General features: G+C 63.2%; 3 protein-coding genes across 3 annotated transcripts; all 3 read left to right on the top strand.

Moving 5' to 3' along the window:
* Positions 1–33: 33 nt before the first annotated feature.
* Positions 34–10,951, top strand: ANAPC2 (anaphase promoting complex subunit 2). The gene is made up of 13 exons (XM_031451003.2): positions 34–196; positions 449–1,071; positions 2,142–2,274; positions 3,274–3,448; positions 3,779–3,898; positions 4,188–4,305; positions 4,931–5,112; positions 5,420–5,561; positions 5,830–5,905; positions 5,986–6,189; positions 10,005–10,134; positions 10,288–10,523; positions 10,635–10,951. Exons 1-13 carry the CDS (start codon positions 74–76, stop codon positions 10,845–10,847), a joined length of 2,475 nt encoding a protein of 824 aa, XP_031306863.1. The 5' UTR covers positions 34–73; the 3' UTR covers positions 10,848–10,951.
* Positions 10,952–11,272: 321 nt separating this feature from the next.
* Positions 11,273–14,235, top strand: TMEM210 (transmembrane protein 210). The gene is made up of 5 exons (XM_064490899.1): positions 11,273–11,369; positions 12,194–12,412; positions 13,465–13,600; positions 13,829–13,858; positions 14,014–14,235. Exons 1-5 carry the CDS (start codon positions 11,273–11,275, stop codon positions 14,210–14,212), a joined length of 681 nt encoding a protein of 226 aa, XP_064346969.1. The 3' UTR covers positions 14,213–14,235.
* Positions 14,236–15,198: 963 nt separating this feature from the next.
* Positions 15,199–16,344, top strand: LRRC26 (leucine rich repeat containing 26). The gene is made up of 2 exons (XM_031450995.2): positions 15,199–15,920; positions 16,019–16,344. The coding sequence occupies exons 1-2, from the start codon at positions 15,254–15,256 to the stop codon at positions 16,342–16,344; spliced, it is 993 nt and encodes a 330-aa protein (XP_031306855.2). The 5' UTR covers positions 15,199–15,253.
* Positions 16,345–16,401: the final 57 nt, after the last annotated feature.

Here is a 16,401-nt window from a genome sequence, read left to right as displayed (position 1 = left end):
CTGCGCGCGCGCGCCCAAGCCTGCGTCATCACCGCGCGCCACGCCGGGCGGCTCTGGGAACTGGTGGGTGCAGATGGCGGCGGCGGTGGAGGAAGCGTCTGCTGAGGCGCACGACGACCCCGGGCCCGCACAGGAACTGCTGGTGGCCTGGAATACCGTGAGCACCGGGCTGGTGCCACCGGCCGCACTGGGACTGGTGAGGCCCGGGAAGAGGGCGGCGGGTTCATACGGCTTCCTCCGTCGTCCGCTTGTCTCGCCTCCTCTCTTTACGGTCCCTCCGTGTTCGACAGCCCTTCCCTAGCGTCGGCCCTGCATCCGTGCGAGCAAGGGCAGCGGGGTTTCCGCAGCCTCCCCTTCGCTCCATCTCTTCCTCGCCTCTCCCCACCTATCACCGCCCTCTCCACCTCTGCGCTGTATTCCCTTCTCCCCACAGTTTTCTGTACTCCAGGCATCCTCCCGGACCAGCGGCGCGGTCCCTCCAAAGGAGGAGGAGCTCCGGGCGGCGGTGGAGGTTCTCCGAGGCCACGGCCTGCACTCGGTCCTGGAGGAGTGGTTCGTAGAGGTGCTGCAGAATGACCTGCAGGCCAACATCTCCGTAGAGTTTTGGAATGCCATCTGCCAGCGCGAGAACTGTGCAGATGAGCCCCAGTGCCTTCTGCTGCTCCTTGATGCTTTCGGTCTGCTGGAGAGCCGCCTGGATCCCTACCTGCGGAGTCTAGAGCTCCTGGAGAAATGGACTCGCTTGGGCTTGCTAATGGGCACCGGCGCTCAGGGGCTTCGGGAAAAGGTCCACACCACGTTGCGGGGCGTCTTGTTTTTTTCCACCCCCAGAACTTTTCAGGAGATGATCCAGCGTCTTTATGGGCGCTTCTTGAGAGTTTATATGCAGAGTAAGAGAAAAGGGGAAGGAGGTACAGATCCAGAACTGGAGGGAGAACTGGACAGCAGGTATGCCCGCCGCCGGTACTACCGCCTTCTGCAGAGCCCCCTGTGTGCAGGCTGTGGCAGTGACAAACAGCAGTGCTGGTGCCGCCAGGCGCTGGAGCAGTTCCACCAGCTCAGCCAGATCCTGTGAGTACTCACACCTGCGTGGCCAGGCCCCTGTTCCTCCTGACTCCTCCTTGCTCTTCTGGGTCCAGCTGGCCTCTGTGGAGAGCTGGTGAGACAGGTGGCAGAGCTGGGAGTCTCTGCTACTTGTTGTGATAGCCAGGAACATGACAAAGGGAGAGTCCTCAGCATCCATGTGCTGTGAGTTTGTACCTTTTGTCCTGAACACAGTTGTGTTTCTGTCTGTTACACTAGCTCAGAGTTTCATATTTTGCTGAAACTTAGATTTAAGGGCTTCAGATTTAGATTACATGATTCCAAATTTCTTGGGTCTTGTAGAATTCTGCTGTGCTTTTTGTAGTTTTTTGGTGGAGAAATGATATTTACTCTATTCTGTAATTGTAAAAAGGGGCTTGCTATTTCTTTTGTCTACAGCAAGTCAGAAGTTAGACCAACATGTTAGATGAACAGGTTGCCCTTCTGACCTTTTGAGGAGGAAAGGATTTTGTTGTTAGAGTCGGGTCCTGTTGTGTGGTCCCTCTGCTGCCTGACCACGTGTGATGGTCTTGTCCCATTGAGTGAAGTGGCAGCAGCGCAGCTGCTAGTCTTCCGGCTGGCCGCAGGGTGTGGCCCTGTTGCTGGCTGGGGCCGGGGAGTCCCTGAGGGCTTTTGCTGGGTGTCTTCCAGGTGACAGTTACACGGAAACATTCTTTGTTTTCTCATGAGTCTGCAATTACTGGCCGTGGTCTGCACTGAAAAGCACAAACAGCTGCATCTCTACATGTGTGGCCAGAGTAGTAACTCACTTAGCTGCTGTTTTAGGAGTGTTTCTGGGAGTGTTCCTGCAGCTTTGGTTCTTGTAGCTAGATATGCTGGTCCCGTGGGGAAGGCCAGTGCCCCAGCGTGGGCATGGGGGCCAGCTGGGGAGGGCAGGTGGCCCCTTGCCAGCCCTCTGTCCTCCCAGGAGCTTTTCCTTGGAGCTCTTGGTGCAGCTGTGTCCCTGCCAGGAGGGCCGTGGGGAGATATGTGCTGAGGGTGGCGGTGGGTGCCTGTTGGTGTGCTCTGTGTGCTCCATGGGCAGGGCTCTCCTCTAGACACAGGCTCAGTCTGCTGGAGCGGGTCAGTGCCGAGGCCGTGACCACCACCCTGCACCAGGTGACCCGGGAGAGGATGGAGGACCGCTGCCGGGGCGAGTATGAGCGCTCCTTCCTGCGTGAGTTCCATAAGGTGAGGACGCCTTTCAGGCCCTGTCCTTTATGGACTGGAGAATAGGTTTCTGGCAAAACGGACATCCTGGCTGTAGAAGCTGCCAGGGCATGGAGACCTGGGTGAATCAGGACCTCGCTGGTGGGTGAAGCCGGCCCTCGCTGGTGGGTGAAGCCATCTGTCTTGGTGCTAGGTGCAGGCTGGTCATTCTGGGCCCACCCTGGTGACAGCAAGGAAGAGCCCATGGTGTGCTTAGTGAGGTCCGTGCGGGATCACATGGCTGGAAGCAGTGTCACAGCCTGGGGTGTCCTGGGGGGGCCTCAGGGTGTCCACGCTGTTGGGGTGTAGTCTGAGGCTCAGCTCTGGGCTCCACAGAAGCTGGGCCCAAGCATGGGGGCTGTCAGCCTGCTCCTACCTCCCACCTGTCGTCTTTCACCACTTCCTAGCCCCTGTTTCTTGAGACTGGAGAGAAGCAGCAGTGGTGGGGAGGGGTATGCTATTCAAAGCAGGTGTATCTGTGGCAGTGGTCAGGTGCGAGCCCGGAGGCCCGTGAGGCAGATGTGCTGTCCCCAGGCGGCAGATTGGGCGGCCTTGTCAGCGGCCAGACAGCCTGTGGAGGACGTGCCCTCCCCGGGTCTGTGTGGCAGCGTCTCCTGTAGGCTCATGTGTGCACGCTCGGAAGCGCCCTCACTGAGGGCTGCGCTGCCTGTGTGTGGAAGGGGTGGCTGTGCGTGTGCCTCCCAGGGTGCGCCTGTGCACTCGGACCTGCTGCCCTACCTCAGAGTCACTGTCACCAGAGATGAGCGTGGGCCCTGGGTGTGTGGAAAGGGCCTGGGTGTGCGTTGATGGAGGCCCTGGGAGGCCCCCTTTGAGCCCCTCATCCTGCTGACTTCGGTGTACTCTGGGCCTCCAGAGCAGGTGGCCCTGGGGCCAGCCAGCAGGGTGGGTAGCTGCGTGGCTTTTCCGAGCCCCTGTTCTGGGCTCAGCCCCCAAATCCCCACACTTGTGCTCTCCTGACAGTGGATTGAGAGGGTGGTCGGCTGGCTGGGCAAGGTGTTCCTGCAGGATGGCCCCAGCAGGCCCACGTCCCCAGAGGCTGGCAACACACTGCGCCGGTGGCGCTGCCACGTGCAGAGGTTCTTCTACCGCATCTATGCTGGCCTGCGCATCGAGGAGCTCTTCAGCATCATCCGAGGTGGGCGAGCCTGCCGGGGAGCCGCCTCCCCGAGCCTCTGCCCGTCAGCTCTCGGGGAGTCGGGGCGGGTGCACCTGGGACGTGGTGTCTCCCGTCCTGGCTCTGGGCTGGCCCTTGGGAGTTGCTGTCTGCCTGCCCTGCAGGGCAGTCATGGTCAAGTGTGTGCGCACGGAAAGGTGCGAGAGCCACACGAGGCCTGCAGCAGGCGCCTCTCCCTGGGGTCAGGTGGGGGCGTGGCTGCTCACCCCCCAGCCCATCTGAGTGTCTTCTCACGTGCACAGCGGCTGTGTGCCCTGTGTGCACGTGCCAGGACCCGCCCTCTTCCTTCAGACTTCCCAGATTCGCGGCCAGCTGTCGAAGACCTCAAGTACTGCCTGGAGCGGACCGACCAGAGGCAGCAGCTGCTCGTGTCCCTCAAAGCTGCCCTGGAGACACGGCTCCTTCACCCAGGTACCTTTTAGCCTCAGGGTCCAGATCCAGGAGCCCTAGGGTCCAGCCTCCCAGCCTTGGGGCCTGTGGAGGGAATAGGTTAAGAAGCAGTTTGTGCAGTCTATAGGGAGCAAGGGCAGTGCCCGATCCCTTCAGGACAGACCCCACTCAGCGCAGGGAGAAAGTGCACGTGAGCGGGTGGGAGGTGAAGAGTGGCAGCTGGCTTCCTGAGGGGTGAGGTCACAGTGGCGGCTTGCCAGTCACCTGACCAGCGTGGCTGCCTCCTGTCCCTGTGCCCTCCCGGCCATAGGAGTGAACACGTGTGACATCATCACCCTCTACATCTCAGCTATCAAGGCGCTGCGCGTGCTGGACCCCTCCATGGTCGTCCTGGAGGTGGCCTGTGAGCCCATACGCCGCTACCTGAGGTGAGTGCTGGGCTGGCTCCCGGGAGCTGCTCAGACTCGGGAGCACTGGGCTCCCAGCTCCACTCAGCCAAGCTGCCCGCATTGGTGGTGGAGCCAGACGCGGCCCAGGGGCACCAGGGCTGCTCCATCTCCCGGGCCAGGGCTCCTCCCTTTTGCCAGTGCCGGCTCCTGTGCCCGTAACCCAGGGTCCCCATGCACACCCCCACCTCTCTCTGCCTGGTGCTGCCCCCATGGGGCCAGGGCTGACACGGAGGAGTGGACCTTTGTGCCTGGCCCTCCCTACCACAGGGAGCAGAAACCCTTAGGCTCTCTGTTGGAGAACGTGTTTGAGTGGGTGCCGTGTCTCAGCCACCCAGAGACCCCAGGGTGGGCAGTAGAGGCTCAGGACCTGGGCTGGGTAACATCTGGAGCTGCCCTGACTCACACCTACTGCCTCTTGGTCACAAATGAGTCTGTCTGATCATCTCAGCTCCTGCCCTCAGAAAATGGTGGCTCTTTGACTTTGAGGGTCATGGGAAAGTCTACTGGGCTTGCTGTTAGCATGTGGCTGACCGGAGCTGGCTGCATGGGTCAGGTGGGGTCGTGTGGTCAGGTGGGACAGGCAGTGAGGAGTCACACTTGGCAGGACACGGGAGGACACGGTGCGGCAGATTGTGGCGGGGCTGACTGGGGACTCGGATGGGACCGGGGACTTGGCTGTTGAGCTGTCCAAGACAGACCCGGCCAGCCTGGAGACCGGCCAGGACAGTGAGGATGACTCTGGCGAGCCAGAGGACTGGGTCCCTGACCCTGTGGACGCAGATCCAGGTCAGTGCCTGCCAGCCCTGCTGCGCTCTGGACTGTTGGGGGTTGTCTCCAGCTTGTTGCTGCATGTGCTGTGGTGGTGGACTGTGTCCCCGTCCAGACCTGTAGGAGGGCACCCTGCCTGCCCCACCCGCCTCTGCTGTTTTCGTGGGGTTGGGGGAGGAGCAGATCTCAGGGCAGCTGGTGCACCCCCCACCCCAACCTGGGATCCAGACCTGGGCCTCATGGGCTCCGCTGGGCGGGCCCTCCCCGGGCACAGATGGCTCTGCCTCTGTCTCTGAGAGGTGCCAGTGGTGCCCATGCTGTGCAGGGAAGTCCAGCTCTAAGCGGCGCTCCTCCGACATCATCAGCCTGCTGGTCAGCATCTACGGCAGCAAGGACCTCTTCATCAACGAGTACCGCTCCCTGCTGGCTGACCGCCTGCTGCACCAGCTCAGCTTCAGCCCTGAGCGGTGAGGCCTGACAGGCCACTCTGGGTCTGGACGAGTTGTGGCCTTCAGTCCCGAGGGTTGCCCTCTGCCACCCCAGTGGTGTGGGTGACGATCTGGGCCTCCTGGGGAGGGAGTGGGCCCAGGGATGTGCAGGCTGGGTCTGGGCGGTGCTCCCTGGCTCTCCTCCTGGCTGAGGGGCATCCCTGCACTGGGGAGGGCAGTGAGGCACTGCTGCAGGTGCAGGTGGGGACGGGGGCATGCCACAGCCCTCAGAGACGCACCCTTCCAGGGAGATCCGCAACGTGGAGCTGCTGAAGCTGCGCTTCGGTGAGGCCCCGATGCACTTCTGCGAGGTCATGCTCAAGGTGGGCTCTTGGGGCTCCTGCCACTGCCCAGTCCCCGCCCCCACCAGCCCAGCCTTCAGGAGGCCTGGTCTCCCCCTCAGGACATGGCGGACTCTCGCCGCATCAATGCCAACATCCGCGAGGAGGACGAGAAGCGGCCTGTGGAGGAGCAACCGCCGTTTGGGGTCTACGCCGTCATCCTGTCCAGTGAGTTCTGGCCGCCATTTAAGGATGAGAAGCTGGAGGTCCCCGAGGACATCAGGGAGGCCCTGGACGTCTACTGCAAGAAATACGAGAAGCTGAAGGTACTGCTGCGCCTCCAGGGGGCCGATGGGGGCCGTGTCCTGACTGGGTGTCCCTCCCCGGTGCAGGCCGCCCCCGTGTCTGCGTCCTGCACTCCACCCACACCCGCCCCTCCCCTCCTGGGAGTGTGTGTGCACATGCGCTTTCTCTCCAAAAGCACTTGGGTGGGCTTGCCCCCTGGGCTGCTTCTTCCACAGTCCACACTCTTGACCTCAGGACCAGGGCCTGGGGTGCTGTGCTCTCCCGATGAAGAGCCAGGGGTGGGGGCCCCTCTGGCATGTGCCCGGGGCATGTCCAGGGCGCGTCCAGGCTGCTCTTGAGGTGTTTGACTTCTGTGCCCATCCCGCCCCTCCCCTGGCTTGTTTCTCTGGAAGCAGCTTTCTGGTCCTGGGGCACTCAAGGACCAGGACTGTGCCATCTGCTGTCAGGGCCCTGGGCCACAAGGCTCTGGTGAGGAGGAGAGAGGGGGCAGTGCCACAGGGTGTGTGGGTGGTCAGGGCCATGGGCTCAGGGTGGTCCATTGGCTGAGTTTATCGCTTGTCCCTCCGGCGGGGCCGAACCCAGCAGTCCCGGGGCAGGGGGTCCAGGCAAGAGGTGTGGGCGGATGGAGCCTGGCATGGGCAGGGGTCAGTGGCACAGAGGACCTTTCCTTCCAGGTGATGCTTCGGTGGAGGCGTGTTGGGAGAGAGAAGGGAGTCAGGACGCCTGTCTTAGGTTTCTGGGGACAGGTGGAAAAGCAGGGTTCTGGGGCATTTAGTCTGAGGAGTGGGGTGTAGGGCCCAAGAGGCCACAGGCCTGAGGGGATGCAAGGCACCCGAGCAGAGAACGGAGCCACAGGTATGCAGGATGCATATCTTGAGCCCTGGGGGGACCTGGGACACCCCTGGAGGTGAGGAGCCAGAAACTGAGGCTCAGTGAGCCCTCGGGATGGAGCCCCAGGAAGGCAGCAGGTGGGGGCTAGGCCAGGCCTGGCTGCAGGAGGGGTGACAGCTTCTGGAGGTTTGCTGTGAGGTGGCCCTGGGTCTAGATGCAGCTGCTATGAAGGCCGAGGAACCTAGCATCTGAGGGTGGAGGGCTGAGCACAGGACTGCCAGTCCCTTGAGCGGCCTTACTTCCAGTGACAGATGAGGGCGGGGGGCCCCGGGGTGGGGAGGCTGGGCAGTGGCAGCACCGCAGGAGCCGGCCTGCAGCCTCTGAGAGTCTGGTGGCTCCCAGCCACCCCCTGCTTCCTGCCCCCGCTCCCGCCCCCGGAGCAGCGCCTCTGTGGGGCCTCAGCACTGCTCCCCACCTCTTCCTGGTTGAGAATAGGTACACGGCTGGCCCCACCCATGCTCGGTGCCCTCCCCCAGCCCTCTGGCTGCCCTGTTGGCACGCAGCTTCCCTCTGCTCTCCAGCACCCCTGCTGGGAGCGGCCCTGCTGGCTTCCACCTGAGTGTGACCCTGGTTCTGGCGGTATCTCAGACACGGCATGCTTCCCAGCCTGATGGACCCGACATGCCGGCCACTCCAGCACACCTCATCTCAACGCCAGCCGGACGCTGGAGTGGCCAGGGCAGGCCCCAGGGAGGCCCCAAGAGGTCGGGCCTGTGGCCAGGGTGCCTCTGCCTCCCACCGACTGGGCTCCTGGCCTGAGGACTGTGCCAAATGCGTGTGGGGGACCGTGTCGTCCGCCGCTGGGCCTTGCACCTGCCCTGCTGCAGCCTGGAGAGGCGGTTGTGGAGGGCACGGCCTTGGAGCTCGAGTGCCTGGTTATGGCCCAGGCAGGCTCCCAGCCTGGCCTCCCTTCCCTTTCTGCAAAGCGGGGTCGGTTGTTGCTTTCCCCTACAGGTTAGGGTTAGGGTTAGTGGAGGGACTCAGTGGCGCTCGGCCCAGTGGCTTTATCTGTGTCCTGGGGATGGCCACAGCTAAGTACCATGCCGGTAGGCCTTCAGAACACAGAAATTTATTGTCTCGGTGTTGGCAGCCAGAAGGCCAGGATCAAAGTGCTGGCAGGACCATGCTCCTCCTCCAGCTGCTGGGGGTGGGGGGGCGCCAGTGTTCTTGGCTTGTAGGCGCATCCCTGCAGCCCCGGCCTCTTGTCACGTGGTCTCTCCCAGCATCTTTGTGTCCAGGTTTCCCTCTTCTACCAACAGACCAGTAGTAACTTGAAGAGGGGCCCACTCTACTCGCGTATGACTTCGTCTTAACTAACTACATCTGTACTGACCCGATTTCCAAATACAGTCACTGACGTTCTGAGGCCTGGGGACTAGGACTTTACTTCTTTAGAGGTCACAGTTCAACCCATAAGAGTCCACCATCTGGCCTCCAAAATTCATGTCCTTCTCACATGCAAAGTACACTTAGCCAAGTTCAGCATCCCCAAAAGTCAGCTGTTGCAGCCCCAGTGCAGAGCCCCACAGCTCAGCGTCTAAGTAGCATCCAGGTTGGGGCAGTGTGAGCACTGGCGTGCAGTTCTTCAGCTATGAAGCCAGGTAAGTATCTCTCTGCTTCCAGAGTCCAGTGGAGGGACAGGCACTCCCGTGGAGAATCCGGAAGGGAACAAAGGGCCCCAGGCCTAAGCAAGCCTGAAACCTAGTGGAGGAACTTCCACTCAGCTTTGTGGCCCAGCTTTGCCCTTTGAGCCACACCACCCCTCCCTTTCTGTCCAGGGCGGCATGAAATCCTCAGAAACCTCGTTTGCCTCTGTATGGCTCACGGTGCCCAGTCTGCTAGACTGGGGCTCTCACACCATTCATGGACCCTCTCTGTCCCAGCTTCCCGCACACTGCTGGTTGGCGTCACCTTGACACAGCTCCCCACTGGGACCACGCTCTTGGCTCTGTCCATGGAGTGTGTGGGCAAAGGTCCACATCACCAGGTGCTGGTTCCTTCTTGCTCCCCGGCTCCTTCGGTTTCCCTCTCAGTTACTGCAGGCAGTGGGGAGAAACCAGGTTGCACCTTCCACTTTTTACTTGGAAATCTCAGCCAAATATCCAAGTCCATCCCTCAAAAGTTCTGCTTTCCACCCAACAGAACAGGTCTCTTCCACCTCTTAGTAAGGGCCACCTTTACTCCAGTTTCCAGTGATACGTTTCTTGTTTAAACAGACCTCAGGAGAATGACATTTATTGTTTGTGTTTCTACCAATAAGAGGGCATCCCAGGCTTGAAACACGTGGCCCAAAACTTTCCCGGCCTCTTCCAATCCTCCAGCACCACAGCCCTTTCCAGGTTTTTAAAAAAGGATTATTTGTACAGCAGCACCCCCTCCCAGGGCTGAGTTCTGTGCCACTTCCCTGCAGCTACTGTAGCAAAGTGCCACTAACCAGGCGGCTGAGACGGCGCTTAGCTCTGGAGGCTGGAGTCGGCTGTCAGGGTGTCAGGGCTCTGCTCCTGGAGGCTGTGGGCGAGTCCTTCCCACCTCTTCCAGCTTCTGGTGGTGCCTGCGTCCCTCCAGTCCCTGCTGCTGTCTCCCTGTGTCTGCCTGCACACCGTCTACCCTCTTACAAGGGCACCGATTGGATTAGATTAGGGCCCATGTGACTCCAGGGTGACCTCATCTTTATGACCTCTGCAAAGACCCAGTTTCCAAGTCAGGTTCCATTCTGAGGCTCCGGGGATTAAGACGTGGACATCTCTTTCGGAGATACAGTGGCTCTCAGTAAATTGTGCTGGTTGAGGATGTGGGAACTGGAGCCCCGCCACGTGCCTGTCCACCTGCCTGCTCAGGGATGGGGAAGCAGGTCAGGGAGCCCCTTGCTCACCCGGTGCTGCATAGCCAAGCCTAGTTCAGCCAGCCCAGCCCGGCTGCCTGTGCTAACCCCAGCGCTCCACAGGCCATGCGGACGCTCAGCTGGAAGCACACCCTGGGCCTGGTGACCATGGATGTGGAGCTGGCCGACCGCACCCTGTCTGTGGCTGTCACCCCTGTGCAGGCGGTGGTCTTGCTGTACTTCCAGGACCAAGGTGAGCCCACCAGGGCACTGCTCAGTGTCTGGCAGAGGGTGGATGGCCTGGGGCCACCCCTCCCAGGCCCCTTTCTGGGCGGGTCCTGCTGAGCGGAGCTGGCGAGGCCGAGGGAGGCCCAGCCCCGCCCAGCGTGCCCACCCCTACCCGCAGCCAGCTGGACCCTGGAGGAGCTGAGCAAGGCGGTGAAGATGCCCGTGGCGCTGCTGCGGCGGCGCATGTCGGTGTGGCTGCAGCAGGGCGTGCTGCGCGAGGAGCCGGCCGGCACCTTCTCGGTGGTGGAGGAGGAGCGGCCTCAGGACCGGGACAACATGGTGCTCATCGACAGTGACGACGAGAGCGACTCGGGCATGGCCTCCCAAGCCGACCAGAAGGAGGAGGAGCTGCTGGTGCGGGGGCGGGGCTGGGGGCGGAGCGCTGGGTGGGGCGTGGGGGTGGGGCGTCAGGGGGCGGTGCCAGGGCGTTGAGGCGGCAGCCAACCTGGCCGCTGTACCCCACAGCTCTTCTGGACGTACATCCAGGCCATGCTGACCAACCTGGAGAGCCTGTCGCTGGAGCGCATGTACAGCATGCTGCGCATGTTCGTGGTGACCGGCCCCGCGCTGGCCGAGATCGACCTGCCCGAGCTCCAGGCCTTCCTGCAGAAGAAGGTGCGGGACCAGCAGCTTGTCTACTCCGCCGGCGTCTACCGCCTGCCCAAGAACTGCAGCTGACCGTCCCCGCCGGGCCTACCCTGCCCGGTCCCGCTGGCGGGGGCATCCCTACATCCCGCGCAGCCCCGAGTGCCGAGTAAAGCAGGTGGTTCTTCATCCTTTCACTGTCCTGGTGGCTTTGTGGGCCCCTCGTGGGCACGTGACCGAGGTTCTCCCACCAGACCGGCGTCTCCACGTCAAGCTGGCAGAGCCTGCCCCCTCCTCCCAGGGGCAGATGAGGGGAGCCGCACACTTGTGTTGGACCTCCCACCAGGAGTCATGGCACGTGGCTTTCCCAGGCCACTCCAGCCAGCCAAGGCGCATGCCGGGCTGGTGGCTCAGGCGGGAGCTTGCTGTGGGTTGGCTGCCTGGGAGACCTTCCTGAGCTGCCCTCCAGAGGGGCCTCCTGCTCCAGCCTCACCCTTCTGACCTTTGAAGGGAGATCTATGCCTGGCCTAAGGGTCTGGTGGCCACCTGCTGGGCTGAGAGCCCCAAGGCTGCTGCTGGGACTCAGCTCCATCACCACGTATGAGGCAGCCCCTGGTGAGAATTTCTCAGTTCCAGCACCAGGGGCTGCCTGGGACACGCCTTGTGGTGAGAGGGACCAGGCATTTGTCCACCTGTCCCACGCTAGTGTCAGGCAGCGGCGGTGCTCAGGGCTTAAAATGAAGTGAGCTTTCAGAAAGGCCAGTTCCTTCCACAGCCCTAGATGTGGGGCCAGGAAGCACGCCTGGGGCCTCAGTGTTCCCAGCACAAGGTGTCCTGCTGCACAGGCCTGTTGTGTCCAGGGTGCAGGGTCCTGCCAGGCCGGCACTGGGGGCCCGGCACGGCCCTCGCCCTGAGGTCCCAAGAGGTGGGGAAGGTGTTGGCTCTGCGAGGCCTGAGGCCTTCAGAGCTGTGCTGGGTGCCACAGCCTCCGTGGCCAAGACCTTTGCTTGTCTGGCGGGAACTGCTCTGTCCTGGTGGTGCTGTCCCTGCAGGTGACAAAAACTCTTTGGAACGAGTGTCTCCACTGTCCTGCTCCTGCCCTCGGTGCACTGCCAGGCCTGAGCCACGCCCGCTGCCCCCACCCTCCCTCTGGCTCCAGCCAGTCCTCTCCTCAGTGCTCACCCACACCTCTCCACTTTGGCCTGCTCTGCACAGGGGCCCTTAGTGTCGGTCTGGCTTCTAGGCCTTTCCTTCTTACTCCAGAGGATTCTGCCTGGGGGTGGGGTTGAAGGAGGAAGTGGCAGGGGTTAGGCACGTAGCCTTAGTGATCTGAGGGCAGGCTGATGGCTCTCTCCCTTGGGGTCCACCTGTCCATCTCCTCTGAGGCAGGCTGTGCCCTGGTTACAAGAAGCGGGGCTTCCTGCCTGTACCGGGCTGAGTGTACCTTTGTCACCCTAAGCAGGTTGCAGACCTGCTGGACTGGTCTAGCAGGGTGGCAGTGCCAGCCCCCGGGCTCCTGGGCCTTTGGACTCAGCTTGCGAGCGAGTGTGGTAAAACCCAGCGTCTCAGGTCACAGCATCACTCAACAGTTGCAGAGGTGTGCCAGGCACTGCCACCAGAAGAGGACACTTGTGTGAAAGTCAGGGAGGTCCCCAGTGGTGAGGACTGGCTGCGGCCCAGCTGTGCCCTCCCCCAACCCCATCCCCTGCGAGGACAAGGCGGGTATTTCCTCCTGCTGCCTAGGCGGTTTGATTGGCATGTCCTTAGGGACAAGGGAGGAGGCCTCAAAGGGGAGGAGGCAGGGAGGAGCTAGGTTAACCCCAACCATGCCAGCCTGTGACAACTCTGGGCACTACTTACCTGGTCAGGGGAAGTGGCACAAGAAACAGACCTCCGAGGGGCAGTGGGCTCTCCCCGTGAAGACACACTCGAGCCAGAGCCTCAGTTGCTGGCTGCAATCATTTCTGAGCCACCTGCTCCTACAGGGTGTTCTGGGAACATCACTGGGACCAGCATGGGGGCAGCGGGTGCAGGCCCGCCCCGGGCCCCTCAGCCCCTGTTTGTCCCAGCCTTTGGGGATGGGTGGTGACAACAGGTAGCAGGACCCCAGGCCCTGCCTCAGCTGCTGCAGCCCTTATTCTGACAGGGAAACTAAGGCCTGGGGTTGCCCACTGTGGACCTCTCTGGGTTTCCAGGCCACTTCCTCCATGAGCCTAGGGGCCTAAGTGCAGGCCCTGCCCCTTCACCACAAAGCGCCTTCCCCTGGAGGCCAGGGCAGCCCTCCAGAGTGACGCCCCATCCACCCTACCTGCCCTACCCCGGGGCTGCCTGCCCAGGGCTCTTAGGCCTAAGGGCATTGAGGCACCAGATGAGGCCCTGCCCCCACCCACCCTGCCTCACAGCTCCACTGTGAGGTCAGCGCCTTCCGACAAGTTCCGTCCAGAGGTATGGCGTGGGGCCGGGGGCTGGACATGGCCCCCTGTCCCCAGCCTGACTCCTGCCTGGTCGGCAACCCCCTCGGCCTGATATGTTTGTCCCTTTTGCTCATCCCTGCTGCAGGTGCCTCCTCATGTCCCCAAGCTCTGCCCCCCCCCCCAGCCATGGCCTCTCCTATGTCCTTCTGGTGGCCGCCAGGGTGGGGGGTGGCCTCAGGAGTCAGCCACTGGCAGGTGACTACGGCCCCTTGGCCATGTGGACCCTGTCTCTGCAGCTGGAACCTACTGTGAGTGCAGCCTTGGCCTCAGCCGAGAGGCGCTCATTGCCCTGCTGGTGGTGCTGGCAGGTGTCAGTGCCAGCTGCTTCTGCGCCCTGGTCATCGTGGCAGTTGGCGTCATTCGAGCCAAGGGGTGCGTGACCCCCAGGGCCAGGGCGGGTGGGTGAGGGCTGCAGGGCCATGCTGTCCACGCTAGGCCCTTGGTCTGGCCACAAGAGGGCCCTCCCCTGGGTTGGGTCACCAGGGGCTTGGGAACGGCGTTTCCCAGACTGTGGGTTGGGGAGAGGGGTGGGGTGCGCTGCTGGGCTCCGGGGGACCAACTCCACTGTTCTGGGATTCACACCTTACCTTTTTCCCCCAGTGAAACATGCCCCGGACACGTGGACAGCAGGTGAGTGACCCTAGGGGAGGATCCAAGGGCGAGTTGTACCCCTGCCCTGAGGCGGTGTGGTTCACAGAAGTGTCAGGTGCCCTGGGTGGTCGAGGCCTCATGAGCCCACACTGATGGCTACTAGCAGCTGGCCTAACCTGGACCATGTTGTGCAGGTTGGTGGGGCACTTTGGGGTCCAGGAAGATCACATGGACCTGCACACGGTGCACGTGGAGTCTCACCTCATGGACCCTGAACTTGGGGTCCCCATGATGCCACCCCTGGAAGATCAAGGCCTCATGACCATCGCCGTAGACTCAATGGCCCCCTCCATGACCCTAGAGGATTCACCTCCTACAACCCCTGCCACCTGAGTAGGGCTTCAGGCAGCTGGGGGATGGGAAATTAAATGATATTTAATGATTCTGTGCTGTCCTCCCTGCGCCTGTGCAGATGCATCCTGTGGTGGGGGAGGGGGCTGCGCACCCCTGGGTCATCTCCTGGGTCTTCAGTGGGGGTGCCCAGTGCTTATGCTGGGCCCCTGCTGTCCACCCTCCAGGGCCGGGAGTCGCACCCTGTGTTTCCATTTCCTCCTGTCCTGTTGCGCCAAGCTCCTCCCTGCATCTTCCTGCTGCTTTGTCCCATGAAGTTGGCAGGCCCCCTGGGTCCCTGTCCACCTCACCCCCACTCTCACCCCAGCAAAGTGCCACGACAGTACCTGCAGCTCTGCTGACTCCAGAGGGAGAAGCATCTGACAGAAGGACTTGGAAGCTGGTGCCCCATCCCACCTGTGCCATCTCCTTGAAGTTCTGGGAGAGCCCTTGGAGGGCGGAGTGGGGCCAATGTGACTCTACCTCCCCTTTCTCAGGTGTGCAGCCCCCCTCCACCCACAGCCTATCCCCTGGGCTCAGGCCCCTATCCTGTGCTAGTGCCTGAACAATCGCCACCACGGGCACCGGACCACCCCTAGGCGGGGGCTACTTGGTGGGAGCTACTGGCTAGAATCACTTTGCTAAGCTGGAGACAGGCAGAGTTGCGGTGAGGAGCAGGGTGCACTGTGTTGCATTCTGCAGTCGCATCCATGAGTTCGTTGGGAGGTGAGGGGCAGGGGCTGGTGTGGTCCAGTTGCTCAGGCCTCACCTGGGCACTGGGTGGTGGACCAAGCAGGTGAGGAGGGGTGTGGAGGCTAGTCATGCTGCTGCTGGCACGGAGCCAAGAGGAGCCTGGCGCTTTGGGACAGGTGGCTGGCAGTGCCGGGTGCTGGCTAGGTGCCCAGCCTCCGCCCTAGGCGCGAGACCAGTCGTGGGACAGGAACTGAGGGTTCTCCGGTTGGAGAGTTAACATTTGTGCGGACGCTGCCGGGACGAACGGTCTCTGGGGACACGCAGGCAACTGGCCTCCCAACTGTTGCCCCCATGCAGAGACCCTCCTTTCTCTCGCAGCGGCCGCTATTGCTGCTGCTGCTGTCGCCGTGGCCAGTCTGGACCCAGACGCCTGCGGCGGCCTCCCGCTGGGGAACTCAGGGCGCCCCCCACTGCCCCGAGGCGTGCGCGTGCGCGCCAGGCGGCCAGGCCAACTGTTCGGGGCGAGCGCTGCTCGCCGTGCCAGCGGGCCTGAGCCGGCCGGTGCGCGCGCTGCTGCTGGACCACAACCGCGTGCGCGCGCTGCCGCCTGGCGCCTTCGTGGGCGCTGGCGCGCTGCTACGCCTGGACCTGCGAGAGAACGGACTGCGCTGGGTGCACGCGCGGGCTTTCTGGGGCCTGGGCGCGCTTCAGGAGCTCGACCTCGGCGCCAATCAGCTGGAGGCGCTGGTGCCCGGCACCTTCGCGCCACTGCGCGCGCTGCGCGTCCTCTCGCTGGCGGACAACCAGCTGGCGCGCCTGGAGCCCGCGGCTCTAGGCGCGCTCCCGCTGCTGGGCGCGCTCAGCCTGCAGGATAACGATCTGTCTGCGCTCGCGCCCGGCCTGCTGGCCGGCCTGCCCGCTCTCAACACGCTGGGCCTGCGCGGCAACCCCTGGGCCTGCGGCTGCGCGCTGCGCCCGCTCTGCGCCTGGCTGCGCAGGCACCCGCGGCCCGCGCCAGGTGAGCCTTTGGGGGCGAGCGCGGGCCGGCGCGGGCCGGCGCGGGCCGGGGCGGGCCACTGCGCGGCTGCCGCCTGACTCCGTGCCTGTGTCCCGCAGAGGCCGAGACGCTGCTCTGCGTGTCGCCCGGGCGGCTGACGCTCAGCCCCTTGACCGCCTTCTCCGAAGCCGCCTTCAGCCACTGCGGGCAGCCCCTTGCCCCGCGGGACCTGGCCGTGGTCTACGCGTTCGGGCCCCTCTCCTTCCTCGCCAGCCTGGCTGCCTGCATGGCTCTGGGCTCCGTGTTCACCGCCTGCCGCGCGCGCCGCCGCCGCCGCCGCGCCGCCGCCGCCCGCTGCCCGCCGAGGAGACTGCCGGATCCCAGTCGCGGCCCGGCCTCGCCTGCGGACCCGGGGAGCACGGAGAACGCCGCTGCCCAAGCCTGAGAAGGCCGCGGCTGCCCTCGAATCTTTCCCTACCCCGTGCCCTCCTCCACACTCCCT

The sequence above is a fragment of the Camelus dromedarius genome, chromosome 10, assembly GCF_036321535.1.
Source record: "Camelus dromedarius isolate mCamDro1 chromosome 10, mCamDro1.pat, whole genome shotgun sequence".
NCBI lineage: Eukaryota > Metazoa > Chordata > Mammalia > Artiodactyla > Camelidae > Camelus > Camelus dromedarius.
The sequence above is the reverse complement of the archived record's forward strand: the minus strand, read 5'-3'. Positions and strand labels throughout refer to the sequence as shown.